General features: G+C 45.7%; 2 protein-coding genes across 2 annotated transcripts in view; one reads left to right on the top strand and one right to left on the bottom strand.

The window, feature by feature from the left end:
• LOC129338845 (integrin alpha-X-like) overlaps positions 1–3,384 on the bottom strand; it is a 40,255-nt gene extending 36,871 nt beyond the window's left edge. Inside the window, exons 1-4 of the mRNA XM_054993357.1 lie at positions 3,310–3,384; positions 2,903–2,974; positions 1,332–1,434; positions 331–434 (exon numbers count right to left, since the gene is read on the bottom strand). Coding sequence (XP_054849332.1) covers positions 331–434; positions 1,332–1,434; positions 2,903–2,942 — 247 coding nt within the window. The 5' untranslated portion in view covers positions 2,943–2,974; positions 3,310–3,384. The remainder of the gene's footprint in view (positions 1–330; positions 435–1,331; positions 1,435–2,902; positions 2,975–3,309) is intronic.
• Positions 3,385–16,561: 13,177 nt separating this feature from the next.
• On the top strand, positions 16,562–17,839 carry LOC129339544 (zinc finger protein 420-like). Its single transcript, XM_054994126.1, has one exon. The coding sequence runs from the start codon at positions 16,562–16,564 to the stop codon at positions 17,837–17,839; it is 1,278 nt and encodes a 425-aa protein (XP_054850101.1).
• The last annotated feature ends 465 nt before the right edge of the window (positions 17,840–18,304 follow it).

Below are 18,304 nucleotides of genomic sequence, written 5' to 3'. Positions count from 1 at the left end.
GGCACAGCTTTGCCTAGAATTGCTCTGTCTCTTGGCCTCAGTTCCAGGGCCATAACCAACTGAGCTCCCCTCTTCCTCTCAGGAAAACACCAGAACCTTATTATTCTCACTTCCTCCAAGATGATCTCACTTCTCACATAGCTTCTCACAGTCCTCTGTTTCTACAAAACGCCCACTCCCACCCCACAGCATCCGGGACTCACTAGCAGACTGACTCATCTCCGTGAATGGGACGGGGAACCCAGGAGTCCTGGCCTCCCTGCTCTCCCTTTCAGTGAGGTACAACTTCCGGAGAGGACCCATTTCACCAGGAACGTCACGGTCACTTACTTCGGATGCTAATCTCTGTGCAGGCACCTGTGCGGTAGGTGCACTGGTAGAGTTTGCCCGTCTCATTCACTTGACCCATCTGGAATGGGGCCCCGACAAGTATCCTGGGAGGGGAGAACAGACAGGAGTATTGGCCTTTGCACAGTGCTGTCAATGCCGATGGTGCAAAGCAAAAGAAAGAAAAGTCTCTGCCTGCCAGAGGTTGGGAAATTTCTGGAGATTTGGGGGCAGAGATGCCATAGAGTCCACCTTATGACACTGCCATTTCCTCCAGGGGAACTATAGTTTGGAGGTCAGTCTGGGAGAACTCCAGCCCCCCCACACTCCAGAGGTTGGCAACCCTATGGAGCACCAAACCAACAGAATAGCAGACAAATAGGATGCTAAGAGAAGAGACACATGAGAATGAACAAATGCAGTTATATTTGCTTCAGCTTCCTTTGAATGAGGAGAACCAGGGCTTTTTTTCAGGGGGAACGCGGGGGAACGGAGTTCCGGAACCTCTTGAAAATGGTCACATGGCTGGTGGCCCCGCCCCCTGATCTCCAGGCAGAGGGGAGTTGAGATCACCCTCTGCGCCGCTGGAGCGGTGTGGAGGGCAATCTCAACTCCCCTCTGTCTGGAGATCAGGGGGCGGGGCCAACAGCCATGTGACCATTTTCTCCGAGGGCAACCCACTGAGTTCCACCACCTCTTTTCCTAGAAAAAAAGCCCTGAGGAGGACCAATGCCAGCTTATGCCAAAGGATTCAGAGAAAATGTGGGGCTGTGTCACTGTTCTGACAGGGAAGTCCAACATGGCAGGACTGCCTTGGGAAGGGTCGGACTGGAGCACAAGGGGTAGGTGGGAGGAAATATTGGGAGTACTTGGAGGCCTGGCTTGGGGTGAAAAAGGAGCCTTCCCATGGAGCATTCAGGGGTTCTGTTACTATTTTTGTTACTATTTCATTTCAGCTTCCCCCCCCCCCACACACACATCATCCAGCACCAGTTTCCTCTTACACATCCCCAATTTGGGCCACGCTCCTCCCAAAGCTCTGGGTTGGCAACCGGAAGGCAGCTGGCAGCTCCACGTCCACGTTGAATCCACAGCACGGTGCTAGCACTGCCAGAATGAAAAAAGTCCTCACTGTGCATCCTAATTCTCATATCTCTTACATACAACTGCCCCCCCATCACCACATTTATTAGCCCCTTTAACTACTCCACATTTGTTAAGGCAAAACTACCACCATTTCTCAGTAGGATTCAGTTTGAATCAAGGCTCAGATCCCAGATCTGTCCTTAAGTGCTAAATATCACATGCCAGGGAAGAAAGAACAAGTTGGATCCCACAAGCTTTCCAGCTGTGGCCACCCAAAGGGCTTTGTCAGAGATCACATGACTTGGGTGGCAAAGCCTTGCAGGATGGGGTCTGTACTGAGAAGGGAAATTGTGCAAGATACAGGCCCGCCCCAAAGTTGGCTGGATCTAACACAAAATGCCTTTCTATAATGGAGCTAAAACTATCTGGAGGTCAGAAGTTGGAAGCACATTGTGCTTTTTCAGATTTGCTTGTTAAAATTAAAATGTAGCTCCTATAATTTCCTCAACAGTTTGCAGTTTAAAAGCAGAGCCAGCCTCCCCCACCTCTTGAAAAGGTGGAAAATTTGCCTGGCTCCCAACTAAATTCTTCCCATTTTACTTTTGCAGGGTGCAGCACTTTGGTTTCCCTCTCTGGATGGGGATCAGTTTTATTATGAGTAGGACATGAATTGTCTTGTGTGTGCAATTGAGAGAGCACAGGAATTGCAGAAAGAGCCAATTTGTCCCAAACGATAAACTAAGTTAACTAAGGTGAAAAGGAATAACAGGACGTTTTTAAAAATATTCCTTTTGCAGAACCAGAGTTGGGGGACTGGGAAGAGCCATAAAAGAAAAAAAAAATGGCTGCCATTGTTCCTTGTTTTACAACTGGACTTTGTAATAAAATGTATTTTCATGTGTCTGACCAAGATGCTTATTAAAATCCTTTAACTAAATGCTGGGGTCAAACCGACCCAGAGAAGTACGGGGAATATAGCCAAAGCTTTGTTTTCAATCTTCTGCAACTCCATACTGCCTTAAGGTCAAATTGCTCTGAGGGTGCTTCACGCTCTCTTCCCACCACTTGGTAATTTTTTTTTTTTGGTAAACTGCAATCTAGGCTGTGATGATGTTGGAGGAATTTTTACCTTCAAATGCAATGCAAGTGAAACCGATACAATTCGATTGTCTTAATTTTAATCTGTTTTCTTCCTGGTGTCTTTACTGTTGTTCTATTCCTTTTCTTTGTTGCCTCACCAAAATAAAAGGGTTGATATTGTTTACTTGGCAGCTGGTGACATGCTCAATATAGTCTCCCCCTCCCCTTTAAATCTGTGGTTTATTTCGGGATCTATTTCACCCAGACACATCCGATTAGAAAGAGATACTTTTCTTTTTGGTTTGGGCTAGGGTTTAAAAAAGCCAGACGCTACAAAACTTGAAAGAGAAACGCCTCCCCACCCGCCCAGCTCACACCCTGGGCTGCTTCCCTTTCTGCTGTCACTTACCTGCACCCAGGTAAAGAAGCAGCAGCAGCAGAAGGTCCATGCCTGGTAGCTTTTAGGTATGGGGCAGGTTGCCTCAGAAGACAAGGAAACAAACAGGCTTAAAAGAACTGCTCTGAAGACAATTTATATAGCTGTTTTCATAGACTGAGGGTGTTTCTCTCACACAGGGACTGACAAGAAAGTCCAGCTGAGAGGGTGGAGGCAGAATTAAACAGAGTGACTACGAGAGGGGGAGGATAAATTACAAAAATGTTGAAGTGTGGTCAGAGGCGTTAAAGGCAGGGCTTCATCCTCCTCACGGTTGCGAAATAAAAGAAATTATAACACTCAGGGCTAGAGTTGCCAACTGCCTGAAGAAAAAATAACACATTGTCCCTTTCATAGAAGTTTAATTGGATGTTACTTACCACCACACCATGAAAATATTCAGTTTCCCACTTCCTCACTTTAAGCTTCTGTTCAAAGAACTGGACACTTTTTCTCCAGCCCTGCTGGCAACCCTATGTAAGGTTAGGATTTTCCCCTTCAACCCTCATTTTCACACCCATTTCCTCCCCGGAAGAGTGGCAGCAGGCTAACCCCGCCCACATAGCAACCATCCAGATTTTATGGATATCTTTGTTGGCAGAGTGCCAAATAAATAGCGGTAGATACGCAATACTGGTTTAAAGATGTAAAAAGAGTTTGTTTAGGAACTACATATCTGATAGTAAAGAGGAGATAAAGAGATAGCTGCTGTCTAACTACATATCAAGAGAGAGGCCGTTTTCACACTGTCTATAAATCTGCACGAGACTCACGGAAGGCTGCCAGCTTTCTCCTGCGATTTTTGCCGCCATCTGTTTACAAAATGCCACAAACAGTGATTTACGGCGTTTTGTAATCAGATGGTGTTAAAAATCGCACGAGGAAGCCGGCAGCCTTCTGTGAGTCTCGAGAGATTTATAGACAGTGGCCCATTCCAGATGACTAACCTTAAGGCGCTTCATGCCGCCCTCTTCCGGATCGCGACAGGGAACATGCGAAATATCGCGTTTCCTCGCGCAAGTTTTGCGCGTCGTCACGCAAAACTCGCACGAGGAAACGCGATATTTCGCATTTTCCCCGTCGCGATCTGGAAGAGGGCGGCATGAAGCGCCTTAAGGTTAGTCATCTGGAATCAGCCAGTGTGAAAACGGCCAGAGTGCGCTCAGAGAGGAGAGAGGAGAAGGAGGATATTGCCCTGTTTAGCCCAATAGGAGAAGACAAGGAAATAACACTTCACAGAGAATAGAGGTGCTGCCCTCAGATTCCTATATAACTGATCATTGCTGCCCCATGTATGGAAGGGTCTTCTTCTCTTCTTCCTTCTTGTACACCAGGCATTGCTACTTCCAACACCCCCTCTCAAGGTCTAGTGTACAAAGTCCACAAGATTCATCTTCTCACATAGACTTTCAAACTTCTCTTTGGCAAGTGGCTTGGTGAGAACATCTGCAAGCATTTCTTCTGTAGGACAATCCTGTAACTCAACAAGCCCTTCTTCTTGCATGTTTCTTATTATGTGATTCTTTATGTCTGTGTGCTTAGTTCTTGATCTGATTCTTTGCAAAATTATGCATCCTTGATTATCTTCAAAGAGTTGTATGGGTTTGGGTTCATCTATCCCAAAGTTTTCCATTAGTTATAGAATCCGCTTGAGCAGGGCTTTTTTTCTGGGGAAACAGGTGGTGGAACTCAGGGTAGTGGTTGCCAGCACCTGGGGCAATTCCCCGCAGGAGGTGGCTACCCTGCCACTACACACGTGCGTGCAAAGTGCGCATGCGCTCCCGGGCCTGGACAGGGCTCCGCTGCAAGGGGCTCTTTAAATTTTAAACCCCCAAGCTTCAACAGCTTGGCAGGAACCTCCCTTCCAGGCAGCCCAGGGGAGTCAGTGGGGTTTAAATGCCCCTTTCCATACCACTGTGCAGCGGCACAGAAAGGGGCATTTAGACCTCAGCTTCAGCTGCTTGGCGAAGACTTCCCCGCCAGGCTGTGGAGGCAAGTCGGTGGGGCTTAAATGCCCCTTTCCGTGCCACTGCATAGTGGCACAGAAAGGGGCATTTAAACCCTGGCTTCAGCTGCTTGGTGGGGACTTTGTTATGTAGCTCCATGCCATGAAAAGCTTCAACTGCCATTTCCTTCTACTAAAGGACTTCCCCTGCCATTCAACTGCCATTTCCTTCTACTAAAGGACTTCCCCCACCCTTGGCCAGTTGGCAACTCATTTATCAGGTGTCACCAACAACACCCACTCACTCAATTCTTTCTGTAAACCCTTCCCTCCCATCCCACATCATGTTAAGGCAATTTTGATCATGCCACCACACAGGTCCAGCCCTATGGCTAATCAAAGCAAGGCTGTTGCTTCTGGTAGCAGATCTGAGTGTTATTAACTGTTATTTAAATTATGTATACAATTTTACTGCAGAGGAGGAGGCATTTGCCACCTTCAAACATGTAAAGCAACCCATAGACAAAGGGAAAGAAATACTGAAACAGTGATTACGTATCTCCTGTTTTCTTATCTATCTACAGAAGTGGTAGGAAGAAGAAGGAAGTGGAAGGATTCTGTTCCCTTTTCAGACAGGTGCTGAGGTTGCAAAGCTCAAGCAATCCGTTACCCAGAGCCAAAATGCTGTTGGTTTTAGGTGAAGGTGCGGAAGCCATGTCATCACTTCCCCGTTGGCAGCATCTGACCTGCTCAGCTCCCTCTCATGGTGACGTAGAATTGTTGAGAGCTCTGAAAGTGGAAGAAAGGGCCACTTCCCATCCATGCTTCCCCCAAATCCGCCTTGGGTAGAATCTGGCAGGTAAGAATTGTCCTAGAACAGGTTTGGGGAAACCTGCAGTAGAAAGAGCAGGGTGATTTTTCAGGGGGAACGCGGTGGAACGGAGTTCCGGAACCTCTTGAAAACGGTCACATGGCTGGTGGCCCCGCCCCCTGATTTCCAGACAGAGGGGAGTTTAGATTGCCCTCCACGCCGCTTGGCGGCACAGAGGGCAATCTAAACTCCCCTCTGTCTGGAGATCAGGGGGCGGGGCCACCAGCTATGTGACCATTTTCTCCGAGGGCAACCCACTGAATTCCACCACCTCTTTTCCCAGAAGAAAAGCCCTGAGAAAGAGCATGACTGGATGAGACAGCCATGACACAGGAAAGCCTCTACAGTTTGAGGGAGGAAACTGGGAGCAAAACCTTTGTGTGGAAGCAACAGAGGTTTGTTTTGTTTCAAATCATCCCAAATGTATTGGTCTGTTCAGCATCTATATATAACTGCCACATAAAGTTTTGGCTAACAAGCTTGGATTAGGGATTCAAGCAGGTTGAAATGACAGCCAGTTACTATTAACAACAGCAGCTACTGCAAATGATGTTAAAAATATTAATGAACATACCATAATATTCAGCAAAACTGGTGTGACCTTGCTGATCCCTGGATGGTTTCAGTTCCTTTTGAAAGGAAATGGCAGTTCAGCCACTTTGAGAACGGGCCACATGCTTTCATTGATGTCTGAGCATAAGGAAACCAACAAAATTTAGGTGCAATAAGTACTCAATAGGTGCTCCATTTCGAACATCCCAGGATCAAAACAAAAGTCTCCTGTGTAGCGTAACTGCCAGTTCATTCAACAGGTACAGTGAAGATCCAGAATGGATGTCGAAAGTAAGTATCCCTCAGGTAAGTATCCAATTTGTATAGAAACTTGTATAGAGAAAGCATTCTTAGTTTGAATATACTTATGGTATGCTGCTTATTTTACAGGTGGTGTGAAATACACACAGATCGCCCAAGACATCGCCCATCTGCCCAACATTCAGGGCCAGCAGGTGACCTGATGTTTCGTCCAGAGGGACCTCCTCGGGGGCGGCTTCAACACCAGATATATAACACTGAATAATTCAAAGGCACCACAGTATAATGTAAAAGTAGTCAAGCGGCTTGCTGTTGTATATGCACCCACTCTGGTAAAGTATGGTAAAGTATGCTGTGGTAAAGTATGCACCCACTCTGGTAGCTGCCAATCTTCTTTCTTTTAAAGCAAAGCTCACCATTGATATCATGGGTATAGCCCAATAGGTGCAGAACCCAAAAGAGTTTCAGGAGGTATGGATAGAGGAGTTGGGGAAGAATAGCCTTTTTCCAGCAACAAAATACATATGGGAGAATACAGTTTCCTTGCCACTGAAGTGCTAAATACAAGAAAGGCTATCTGTTAGCAGCAGCCAACTACTAAGCATTCTTTACTGGCTAAGAGATCCTAAATCATATGCAAAAGTTCATTAAACAGCCCTTAGTTATTTGCTTCCTGAATCAGAAACTTCTGACATACACAACTTTAAAAAATTCTTTTGCTTTTCTCTCACACACATTCTGCCCTTGTGGGTTTGCTTTCTGTTTCATGAGGTTCACAACAGCTGTAAGTGCTATGCATGTACATTCTGGTTTTCAGCATTTGATATACTGTGGCTTCTCTGCTTATCCTAAATACGTTATTTGATTGGCTTACCATCATTATGATTTTTCTTACTTTTGGGAAGGGGTAATGGGGAGAGATATTTTCTTCCTAGGAATTCTCTCCTTCCCTCATTTTCACACTTTATATTAATTGGTACTTACCAGTTTCTCCTTTCTTGCAACTTTGGTACTCATATCCCTTTGATGTATGAGATCCTTTGTTGATATTGGTCCCCTACTCATTTTCCCTGATACAGCTATCCTATTCCTGCAGTACCTACATAAATTTTAAAAAGAGATATCAGAGCTCAGTTCTGCTGTAATACAAACCTTCTAATATTGTTATGAGCAATACATCTGTCCAGGGCTTTTTGGGAAAAGAGGTGGTGGAACCCAGGACCGCACAATGACATCACTTTGGGTCAGCTGGAATAAGGGGGGAGTTTTTTAAAGTTTAAATCGCCCTCAGCAAAAATGATCACATGGCTGGTGGCCCCGCCCCCTGATCTCCAGACAGAGGGGAGTTTAGATTGCCCTCCGTGCCCACGGCGTGAAGGGCAATCTAAACTCCCCTCTGTCTGGAGATCAGGGGCGGGGCCACCGGCCATGTGATTGTTTTCAAGAGGTACCGGAACTCCGTTCCACCGCGTTCCCGCTGAAAAAAAACCCTGCATCTGTCCATGAGAGCTAGAAACCTGGCCTGCTTCCACACTGTGATCATTTCCCCTGAACTATCCTTGGCTGTCACACACTGAATGTCAGCCATTTCCCTCCAGTACCAGTGTTAAGCTTATTTTATTGTATTTGTTTATAGTGCGCCTTTCTCACTGAGACTCAAGGCGAATTACATAGTATAAATTACTATGATCTGCAGCTAGGACAATAAACAAGGCTATAGGGTTTGGATAGCATAATATGTGAAAACAAGTAGAAATCTGATGCAGAGCTAAACAAAGCATAAGCAATTAACATGACATGTTAAATAGTGCAGAAATTACCTAGTAAGAGCATACTTACAGTAACAGACAGCACACAGAAGTCTAGTCTACAGTCCCTATCCTTTACCAAAGCATCATTTCCTTACCGTACAGCCCTCCTAACTGTAAAAAAGCCTTCTTAAATAATTCAGGTTAGCATAGTTGGTGGAAAGCCAGGAGAGTGGGAGCCTTCCTAACCTCCACCCCCCACCCTGCCTCCACTTACCTGATTAGTGGGGGAGGAAGGCACAGAAACGAGCCTCCTAGGTACGCTCCTAGGGCAGTGCGGCGACGTCACTGATGTCATTGCGCCACCCTGAGAGCACTCCTGAGCTTCGCCGCAGGCTGATTTGGTCCCCTACTGCAGAATAGGAGTGATATGCATGCTCTGCCTAGTCCCTGACAATAACCAAGCTGTGGCGTTCTGCACCTGCTTGAGTATCCAAGTTGATTTCGAGGGGAGACCTAGGTAGAGTGCATTATAATAGCCTAGTCTCAATGTTACCATGGCATGAACCCAGGTTGAGATTGCTAGAGCACTATCGTGCAACATTGTAATGATTTAGAGCTAAACTGTATTAACTCGTCTGAATTCCCACCTTTCATTTTTTTTAAAAAAAAGTCTCTAGCACTTTTCCCTGCAGACATATTAAAGGAAAGGTATCTCCACAATGAAATGGGCTAGAGACTTAATTTTTAAAAACAAAAGCTGGAAATTCAGAGGAGTTATTAAATCAAGGCAACAGATTGTTGTTAGACCGTTATTGCTTTATAGTGATCTAGCCACTGCTGGTTCAAAAGAAGCCCCAAAAGGCCCTCTGGCACTGAACGCTGGGAGCAGGAGCTGAGGCAAGGAAAATGGCTGCAAAGAGGCCTTAGAAATGTATGCCTCGTGTCCAAATGGCATGCTTTGACTGTGAGCTTTACAAAAACATTGTATCAAACCAAGCCTGGGAGAGATCACTGCAAAGCAGAGGAAAGCCTGGAAAGTGGATGGTTAGGGGACAATGTCAAGTGGACGCTCAAGAAAATAATTCCAGTTTGAAAGCTTTGTGTGGAAGAAACTTTGACTGTTTTCAGAATTGTGCAGATTAATCTGAAATGCATAGCTTAGGAAGCCAAATCATACATTTTACCAGGGGTAATTTCGTAGAAAAAGAGCTGGAGGAACTCATTAGCATAACTCATTAGCATATGCCACACCCCTTGCCATCACCAGAAGTGGGTTATTAGCATAATTGATTTTCATATGCCACACTCCCTGACATCACCTATCCTGGCTGTTTTGGACCGAATCCTGGCCATTCAGGGCCAAAATTGGGCCCAAAATGGCAAAAAGGGGCTGAAAATGGCTGAAAAGGGGCCCAAAATTTTCACGATCAGGCCGCTGCTGAGTGACAGAGTGATCCACCACCTGTCAGAGGCCCGATCTGGGCCGTTTCGGCCCCAGTTCAGGCTGAAACGGGCCCAAAATAGTCGAGGGTCAGGTGGGCGGGGCCACCTGTCATGTGACCTCTTTGGGGACCTGCCAGAACTGTGTTCCTGTGCATTCCCCCTCAAAATGAGCCCTGCATTTTACAGTATGGTCATAGCTAAACGGTAAACTAAGAATCCAGACGGCACACAATCCACCATGCTCATGGTTTTTTAAAAAAAACATTATTAAACTTCCCCTTTCTACCCATGGAGACAGGGATGTCATGTGTTGTAAATTTACAAAATTAGCCAGTTTATTTATAGGTCAATTTCCAAACTTTTTAAAATGCAGATGTTGCTTCTGTCTGCTCTTGCTTAAGATGGAGCAGACACTGAACTTCAAAAATAAAAGGTCCTTTATCATCATAACAACACTGAGCAGGTTTGCATTTGCAATTAATAGGTTAAAAATGATTTGGGAATTTGTCTGGAGCAAATGGAGCAAATATTAAAATTAAACAAAAATCAGGCCCCTAGGCTAGGGTTGCCAACAGGCCTAGAGAAAAATGTCCCATTCCTTGAATCAAAGCTTAATGAGATGACATTTACCTCCATGCCATGAAAAACTTCAACTGCCCATTTCCATACATTAGCCTCTATAAAAGGGACAGGACATTTTTCTCAAGGCTTGTTGGCAACTTCATCCTTTCTTCTTGCTAGGTTGGGAAATTTCTGGGGGTTGAGCCTGGAAAGGGCAGGGTTTGGGGAGGAGAGGGACCTCAGCTGGTTATTAGGCCATAGAGCTCACCCTCCAAAGCAGTATTTTTCTCCAGGTAGCGTTGCCAGCTCTGGGTTGGGATATCTGAAGGTTGGGGAGGGAGTGAAGCCTGGGAAGGCTGGGTTTGGGGAAGGGGAGGGACCTCAACAGAGTATAATGCCTGACAGAACACCCTCTACAACAGCCATATTCTACAGAGGAACTGATCTCTGTAGTCTGGAGATAAAATGTAATTCTGGGAAGTCGCCAGGTCTCACCTGGAGACTGGCAACCCTACTTGTCCACCAGGGAAAGAGGAAGGAATCTTTATAACTTGAGTCAGCAATTCATTTTATGAAACAGACATAGCTATGATAGAGCCTCATTTCTGGATACAGTTCAAAAAGAAATTGCAGAGGAGGAGAATAGAAAATGGAAGCTGAAGCGATTAGAGTGTTGGAGCGCCATTCCTATGAGGAAAGGCTATGGATGGTTGTTGTGGATTTTCCAGGCTGTATGGAGTTTGGGACTTGGGACTCCAGGCTATGGAGTTTGGGACTTTTTAGTTTAGAGGGAGAAAATGACATGACAGTTTTATAAAATTATTTGTAGGGGGGCAGATAAATGGGACAGGGAGAGTTTTCCCTCCTCTCCCATAATACTAGCACTGAGGGTCGTCAATGAAGTTGATGGGTAATAGATTTAGGAAGCTCAAAGGAAGTACTTTACTACCTTGTAAAATTTACTGCCAGTGAATGTAGTGATGGGCACTAGCATAGATGGCTTTTGAAGGGGACTAGACAAATTCATGGAGGAGAGGTCCACCAGTGGCTACTAGCCATAGTGACTAAAGGGAATCTCCACATGCAGAGTACGGGGAAAAGGGAAATAGTGGGGTAGGACACTTGATGGTACAGATATTCACCCCAACAACACAATCACTGGACCTGACAGCACCAGCTAGACCATCTCAGCCTCCTTCACTTGTTCATCTTCCAACATTATATAAGCCATCAAGTGTCAGAAATGCCCTTCAGCTCTCTATATTGGACAAACAGGTCAGTCCCTTCACAAAAGTATAAATGGACATAAATCTGCTATTTAAAAAATCACACAACATTCAAAAACCAGTGGGAGATCATTTTAATCTTCCAGGACATTCCATCACTGACTTAAGTGTTGCTAAAGCTGGATCCCCTGATCCCATCCGCCAACCTACGTCACCATTCACCTGGCCGGGGGGAGGGGAGCACAGGGAATGGGCCCAGGAGCTCTTCCTTGTCATGCCAGGAATGATGTTATTACCAGCATGACAAGGAAAAGCTCCGGAGTGCTCAAGCAAGGTAAGTCCTCTCCCCCGGGTACTCCTCTCCCAGGTACTGTCCCCTGGGTTGGGTTCCAAGGGACCTAGCAACCCTAAGCAGCAGTTCTCAAGCAGAGAAACTTCAAAGGAAAATTAGAGTGTCAGGAAGCTAGCTACAATACATGTTGTAACTAGCTTGATAGAGCATGTGTGCAGACTGCAGAAAATTAGCATCTGTAGTATGAGAAAAATGCAATGTCCCGGTCAACCCTGGACTACAGAGGTCAGTTCCCCTGGAGAAAATGGCTGCTTTGAAGGGCAGACTCTATGGCATTATACCTTCTGATGTCTCTCCCTTCCCCAAACCTCACCCCCAAAACTCCAGGAATTTCCCAAACCAGAGTTGGCAACCCTAGATGCATTAGTCATTCAATTTAGTAACATTCAGCATTCTTAAATAATTTTTACAGACCACAGAACCGCACTAGGAAAACAGTGGGAAGCCAGTCTCTTCAAAAGTCAAAAGGGAAAACAAGAAGCTCACAAAATCCTTTTAGTTCTGGATTGGGCTCCCTTTTTGATGCAGCCACTCTTGTAGACAAATCAACAAAAAAAGATGATTAGAAAAAACTCAACATTTCACCTACGTTTGTTGTAACGTATTCAATACCATTTTTTATTGCAGGGATGAGTTTTCAGTTATTCTATTTTTATTTTCTCTTTACTTTTTCTTACATGAAAATCAATAAAATATTCATAGGTAAATTGCTCAAAATAAAAGTACCTAAAAATAAATTGCCATTTAACTGAAGGAAACAAAAAAAACCCAGTTTCCTACATGCATTTCTTTTATCTATACAGTGGAGATTGTGCAAGCATCCCTGACAAGACCAGTGAGGGGACATCGAGTACGTGCCTGGTACTCTGAACAGTGCAGTGTGGTGGTTAGAGACCTGAACTGGGACTGAGAAGACCAAGGTTCAAATCCATGCTTGTCATACTTGGTGACCTCCACCACATAGTCTCAATCTAACCTACCTCACAAGAGTGTTGTTAGGATAAAATGAAGGAAGAGGTAATAATTTATGCTCCTTCCCAAGTTCCTTGAAGGAATGACAGAATTAAAAGCCACCAGATGACTAAAGGATGGGAAACTGAAGGGCATAGCAAAAATGTAATAGAGGTCACATTCAGTCCCTGGCTCGACCTGAAGGTTTATGGGTAGCAGAACTGAAAAAGTCCACTCTGTGCAGGAAGTCTGTGAGGACTCCTGAATTGCTGGACGATGCGTAGCTAGATAGATCAATGGTCTGAGTCACTGAAGGCAGCTTTTGGAAATGGGTTGCGGGCTACAGCAGGTCTGTGGAAATAGTGGGGTTTTAAAAAAAAAATCCTGCATCTCCACAAAACTAAAAATCAAGAATGAGCAAGAACTAAGGACTGGCTGCAGATAGCAGGACACAAACCAGCCCTCAACTGGGCAGTGGTGGAATTAACGATGAAGAAAAGCAAGGCAGATTCAGGCAAAAAGGGAGGTAGGTGAATTGAGTTTAAGAAAATAATAAATGTACTTATAAATGTCATGTCTGGGCCCCATCCATGCCAATTTTATTTCTGTTGTGCTAAACAAAAGGCATCCTGCTGTAACTCAATATCACTTTGCCAGTATCATAACTATTTCTTTTTCAGGCTTTCACAGGTGTTTATCTGTTGAACTGTAACAGCTTCCAGTGTTTATAACCTTGTGTTCCTTCCCAGACTTTGCTATGTCTTGTTTCCTAGTAGCTCAATTTGATATCACAAATATGTGGAATGTTCTCACACCAGGAGAGCGCCAAAGCTTTGTTTAGGGACCATATCACTCTGTAGACAGATTAGTGCCCCACTCAGAGCAGAGAACAAAGTCTGTGTTATTATTACCTCAACAATACAGCTGGGGAGCTGGGGCTGAGAGGAGTGGCTTGCCCAAGGCCACCTATTGAGGGTTGCCAGCTCTGGGTTAGGAAATTCCTGGAGATTTTGGGGGTGGAGCCTGGAAAGAGTGGAGTTTGGGGAGAGGAGGGGCCTCAATGGGTATAGTGCCATAGAGTCTACCCTCCAAAGCAGCCATTTTCTCCAGGGGAACTGATCTCTATGGCCTGGAGATCAGTTGTAATTCCGGGAGATCCCCAAGCCCATCTGCAGGTTGGGAACCCTATATTTGGTTGAAATCCAACACTCTCCACACCAGCTCTTGATATTACCTTGGTTCAAATTAGGGTTGCCAGCTCCAAGTTGAGAAATTCCTGGAGATCTGGGGCGTGAAAGCTGGAGAAACCTGGAGAAAGTGGGGTTTGGGGAGGGAAAGAACCATGGCATGACATAATTCCATAGAGTCCACCCCCAAAAGTAGCCATTTTCTCCAGGTGAATTGATCTCTGTGGCCTGGAGACGAGTTGTAATTCCGGGAGATCTCCAGCCACTACCTGGAGGTTGGCAACCCTAGTTCAAATCCCTCCACTGTCCTGAGCTGTTAAGATTTATGCAATCTGAGGAGAAACCAGAGTAATCATATTCTGGTTTCTCTTCAGATCACATGAGCTCAGGTGGGGCAACTTTTAAATGTGTGTTTTAACTCTGTTCTTAATTGTTGTTCTTTCAGATATATTTACATTGTTTATATTTTACTTTGTGACCCGCCTTGAGCACCTTTGGAGGAAAGGCAGCTAATACATGTTTTTAGAAGAAGATGAAGAAGGTGGTGGTGGTTATATTAGGGGGCAATTGGCGTGGGTGGATTTTGCTTCCAACGCTAGCACCGTATTCTTCTGATATGTGTTGGGGGGAAATCCGCTGAGGAGTTTAAAAAAACAAAAAAGGGTGGGAGTCAAAGAGTTAAAACCACAGAGAGCCGGCTCTCGGGCTGCCCGCTTACTGTTCCTGCAGCTTTAGGTGGTGTGGGCAGGAAAAAAGAGGAGGGGGGCTTTAATAAACGTTGCACCTTCCTTTCTGTGCCTCCCTCCAAATGTTCTTTGCAGTCCTCTCGGTGGGCTTTTTGCAAAAGCCACCCGGGGGGAGGGGGTGATGCCTGGGACATCATCGAGTTCGGTAAGTTACGAGGAGAGGGGGAGAGCAGGGATCGGAGGGGGAGAGGTGAGGCTGGGGGGCGGGCTGCAGGGCAGGGGGATCCGGTGGCAGAGAGAGGCTGTGGGGGGCTTGGAAGGAGGAAGGCTGGGAGTGGGAGATGCAAGCAGAACTTCCAGCCACGGGGCAGCATGAGCAGCCTGTAAGGAGGATTTGGCAGATTTTACGGTTGCCAACCTCCAGCTGCTGGCTGGAGATCTCCCAAAATTACAACCGACCTCTTGGAGCAAGTGGCAGCTTTGGAGGATGGCTTTATAACCTGATGAGGCCCCTCCCTTCCCCAAATCCTGCCCTCTGCAGGCTCCACCCCCAAATCTCCAGGAATTTCCCAACCTGGAGCTAACAACCCTAATTAGCACACATAAGAACCGGCATTCTGGAATAGATGGGCTAACCCAGAAATCCCCAGGCTGATTTTCTTCACTGATAAACAGCTGCAGCGAGCCTGTGGTGTGCTCACTTCCTCCCCACGGAGGGTTAAAATAAGTTTAATTGATGTGCTTGAAAGTCCAAAACACTTTGTGCATATGATCTGAACCTGTCCTTACAACCAGCCAGTGTGATAGGTTAGTATGAATTCTTCTGACTGGACTGTAGGGGATGAGACTGAGAACAGATTTCTAGCCACTCTTAATATTCTCAGGCTTCTCAAGATCTCTGTATGTTGTCAGTTTGCAGACAGCAGATGCGAGACTAGGAGCACGCACTGTTTGTCAAAGGCCATGCAGTGATCCATGGCAACCTAAAGTCTCAGGTAAAATACTGGTTTTCTGTCCACTGAGCCAATATCGGTTCTAACAAGTCAAACTCTATTCTTTGTTGTAGCCATGAGACATCCAAAGTGTAAATTTTGTGCCATAAAATGAAGAACACAAGAAGAAATAAACTCCCTACTTCAATAAGAGAACTCAACTTAAAAAATATCTACATTTTTTCAATTATTTTATTGCATTTTATAATCACAGTTATAGCTTGAAACGTACATTAAACCTATTTGATACAGATTACTATTTCATATAGATTGAGTTCCCTAAGAACTCTGCATATGGAAGCATTGGTAAAGTTAGCCTCTTTTGTAAGAACAAGGAAGGGGTTTCAGAGAAATTAATTTAAAATTAATCTTTTAAAAATATTTTACCTCATTTTTTTTCATTTGCACTGTACGAATCAAGAATCGTCCTCAATAAGGAACCTTCTCGATTTTTTAAATATTTTCAAACGTGATAATTAATAACAAGTCCAAAATGAGGATATCCTTAAATAAAAATGGACTACCAACCGTAAGTATCATCAAATGGGGTTATCTTCTTTTGATCAAAGTCTGAAGAGCTTTTTCTTTTTTTTTTTTTGCATACTTGGAAGTAGCTAGAGATCTTCTCTACCTTGTTTCTGGGTGGTCTTGTTGCTTTTATAATTGGCACAGGGACCAGTCTCTTTTTTGATGGATATTATGATGGTGCTTGTACAATCCCTATTTATTGTCTCTCCAATCTCCCACCAGGATTGCTCATCCTCCTGACTTCTAAAATGGAGCAAGAGGAGGACTTGGTTATGCATAATTCCAAGGATATATCCAGGACCATTGAAGGCCCCGTCCCAGATTGTATGGAGGATGTTGGAGGCGAGACAGCCCTCTACAAGTGTTCCATCTGCAGGAAGACTTTCACAAAGACTTCTAATCTTGTCCAGCACGAGAAAATCCATACGGGCGAGAAGCCCTACAAGTGCTCTCATTGCGGCAAAAGGTTCACTCGAAGCAACAACCTCGCAGAGCATGAGAGAATCCACACAGGAGAGAAACCTTACAAATGTCCCGAGTGCGGGAAGACTTTTAACCGCAGCTCAATCCTGCTTAGACACCGGAGAATTCACACGGGGGACAAGCCTTACAAATGCACCAAATGCGGAAAGAGCTTTGACGAGAGTGCAAGGCTGCGGGTACACCAGAGGACCCATGTGACAGAGATGGCCTATCTCATTGATACCAATGGGGAGGCCACAGCCATTGCAACCAATGGAGTTGCTCACAGCTGCTCTGATTGTGGCAAAACCTTTAGCCTGTACTCCAATCTCCTGAAACACCAAAGAATTCATACGGGGGAGAAGCCGTACAGGTGTGGCCAGTGCGGGATCAACTTCAGCGAGGCCTCTAATCTGGTCCGGCACCAGAGGTATCATGCGCGGGACAAACCTTATCAGTGCCCCATGTGCCAGAAAAGATTCGGCCAAAGTTCACACCTGATTCAGCATCAGAGAATCCATACCGGGGAACGACCTTACAAGTGTCCCGACTGCGGGAAGAGCTTCATCGAGAACTCTACCCTGAAGAAGCACCAGAGGATCCACACAGGGGAGAAACCCCACCAGTGCTTGGAATGTGGAAAGAGCTTCAGCCTCAGCTCCCACCTTGTGACACACCAGAGGAGCCATACGGGGGAGCGGCCCTACAAGTGTGAGGATTGTGGCAAAGGGTTTACCGATACATCCTCGCTCATTATTCACCGCCGAAGCCACACGGGGGAGAAACCCTACAAGTGTGACGTGTGTGGGAAAGGGTTTGTCCTGAGCTCTGTTTACCTGAACCACCACCGGACCCATACTGGGGAGAAACCTTTTGGGTGTCCTGACTGTGGCCGGGCCTTCCGCCAGTGGTCACAGCTGGTCATCCACCGGAGACTCCACACAGGGGAACGCCCTTATAAATGCCCCTACTGTGACAAGGGGTTTTGCGACAGCTCCACCTTGACCAAACACAAGAGGACTCACACAGGAGAAAAACCTAACACGTGTGCTGTCTGTGGGCTCAGCTTTGGCTCTAAAGTGCTGCTTTTAGAACACCAGTCACTCCATGGAGAAGAGACAGCATCCTTGGCTGTCCTTTAGGCCATGAACAGCCAACTTACATCTTATCTTACCTACAGTATTTCATGCACAGAGAAATGTTGGGAGTGCCAAATGGTAGGGATGTGTATGGAACACCTGTGCTCTTTAACTTCCAGGCCTAGTAAGTGTGGCAGTCTGTGACACACCCTTACTGTGAGGTGTGTTGGTTGCTAGGCATGCAAATAGGTCTGAGAGGGTTGAGGGGTTGGAGTAATAACTGCTAATATCACAGTCACATCTGCCCCTTAAAAAGATAGTTATTATTCTTCTGTACCATTCCTGGAGGGGGGGGCTGACCTGGATAGCCCAGATGAGCCTGATCTTGTCAGATCTCAGAAGCAGGGTCAGCCTTGGTTAGTAATTGGAAGACCTCCAGTGAAGACCAGGATTGCAGATGCAGGCAATGGCAAACCACCTGTTATTCTCTTGCCGTGAAAACCCCACCAGGGGTCACCATAAGTCAGC

The sequence above is a fragment of the Eublepharis macularius genome, chromosome 12, assembly GCF_028583425.1.
Source record: "Eublepharis macularius isolate TG4126 chromosome 12, MPM_Emac_v1.0, whole genome shotgun sequence".
NCBI lineage: Eukaryota > Metazoa > Chordata > Lepidosauria > Squamata > Eublepharidae > Eublepharis > Eublepharis macularius.
This window is presented reverse-complemented; position numbering and strand designations above follow the sequence as displayed.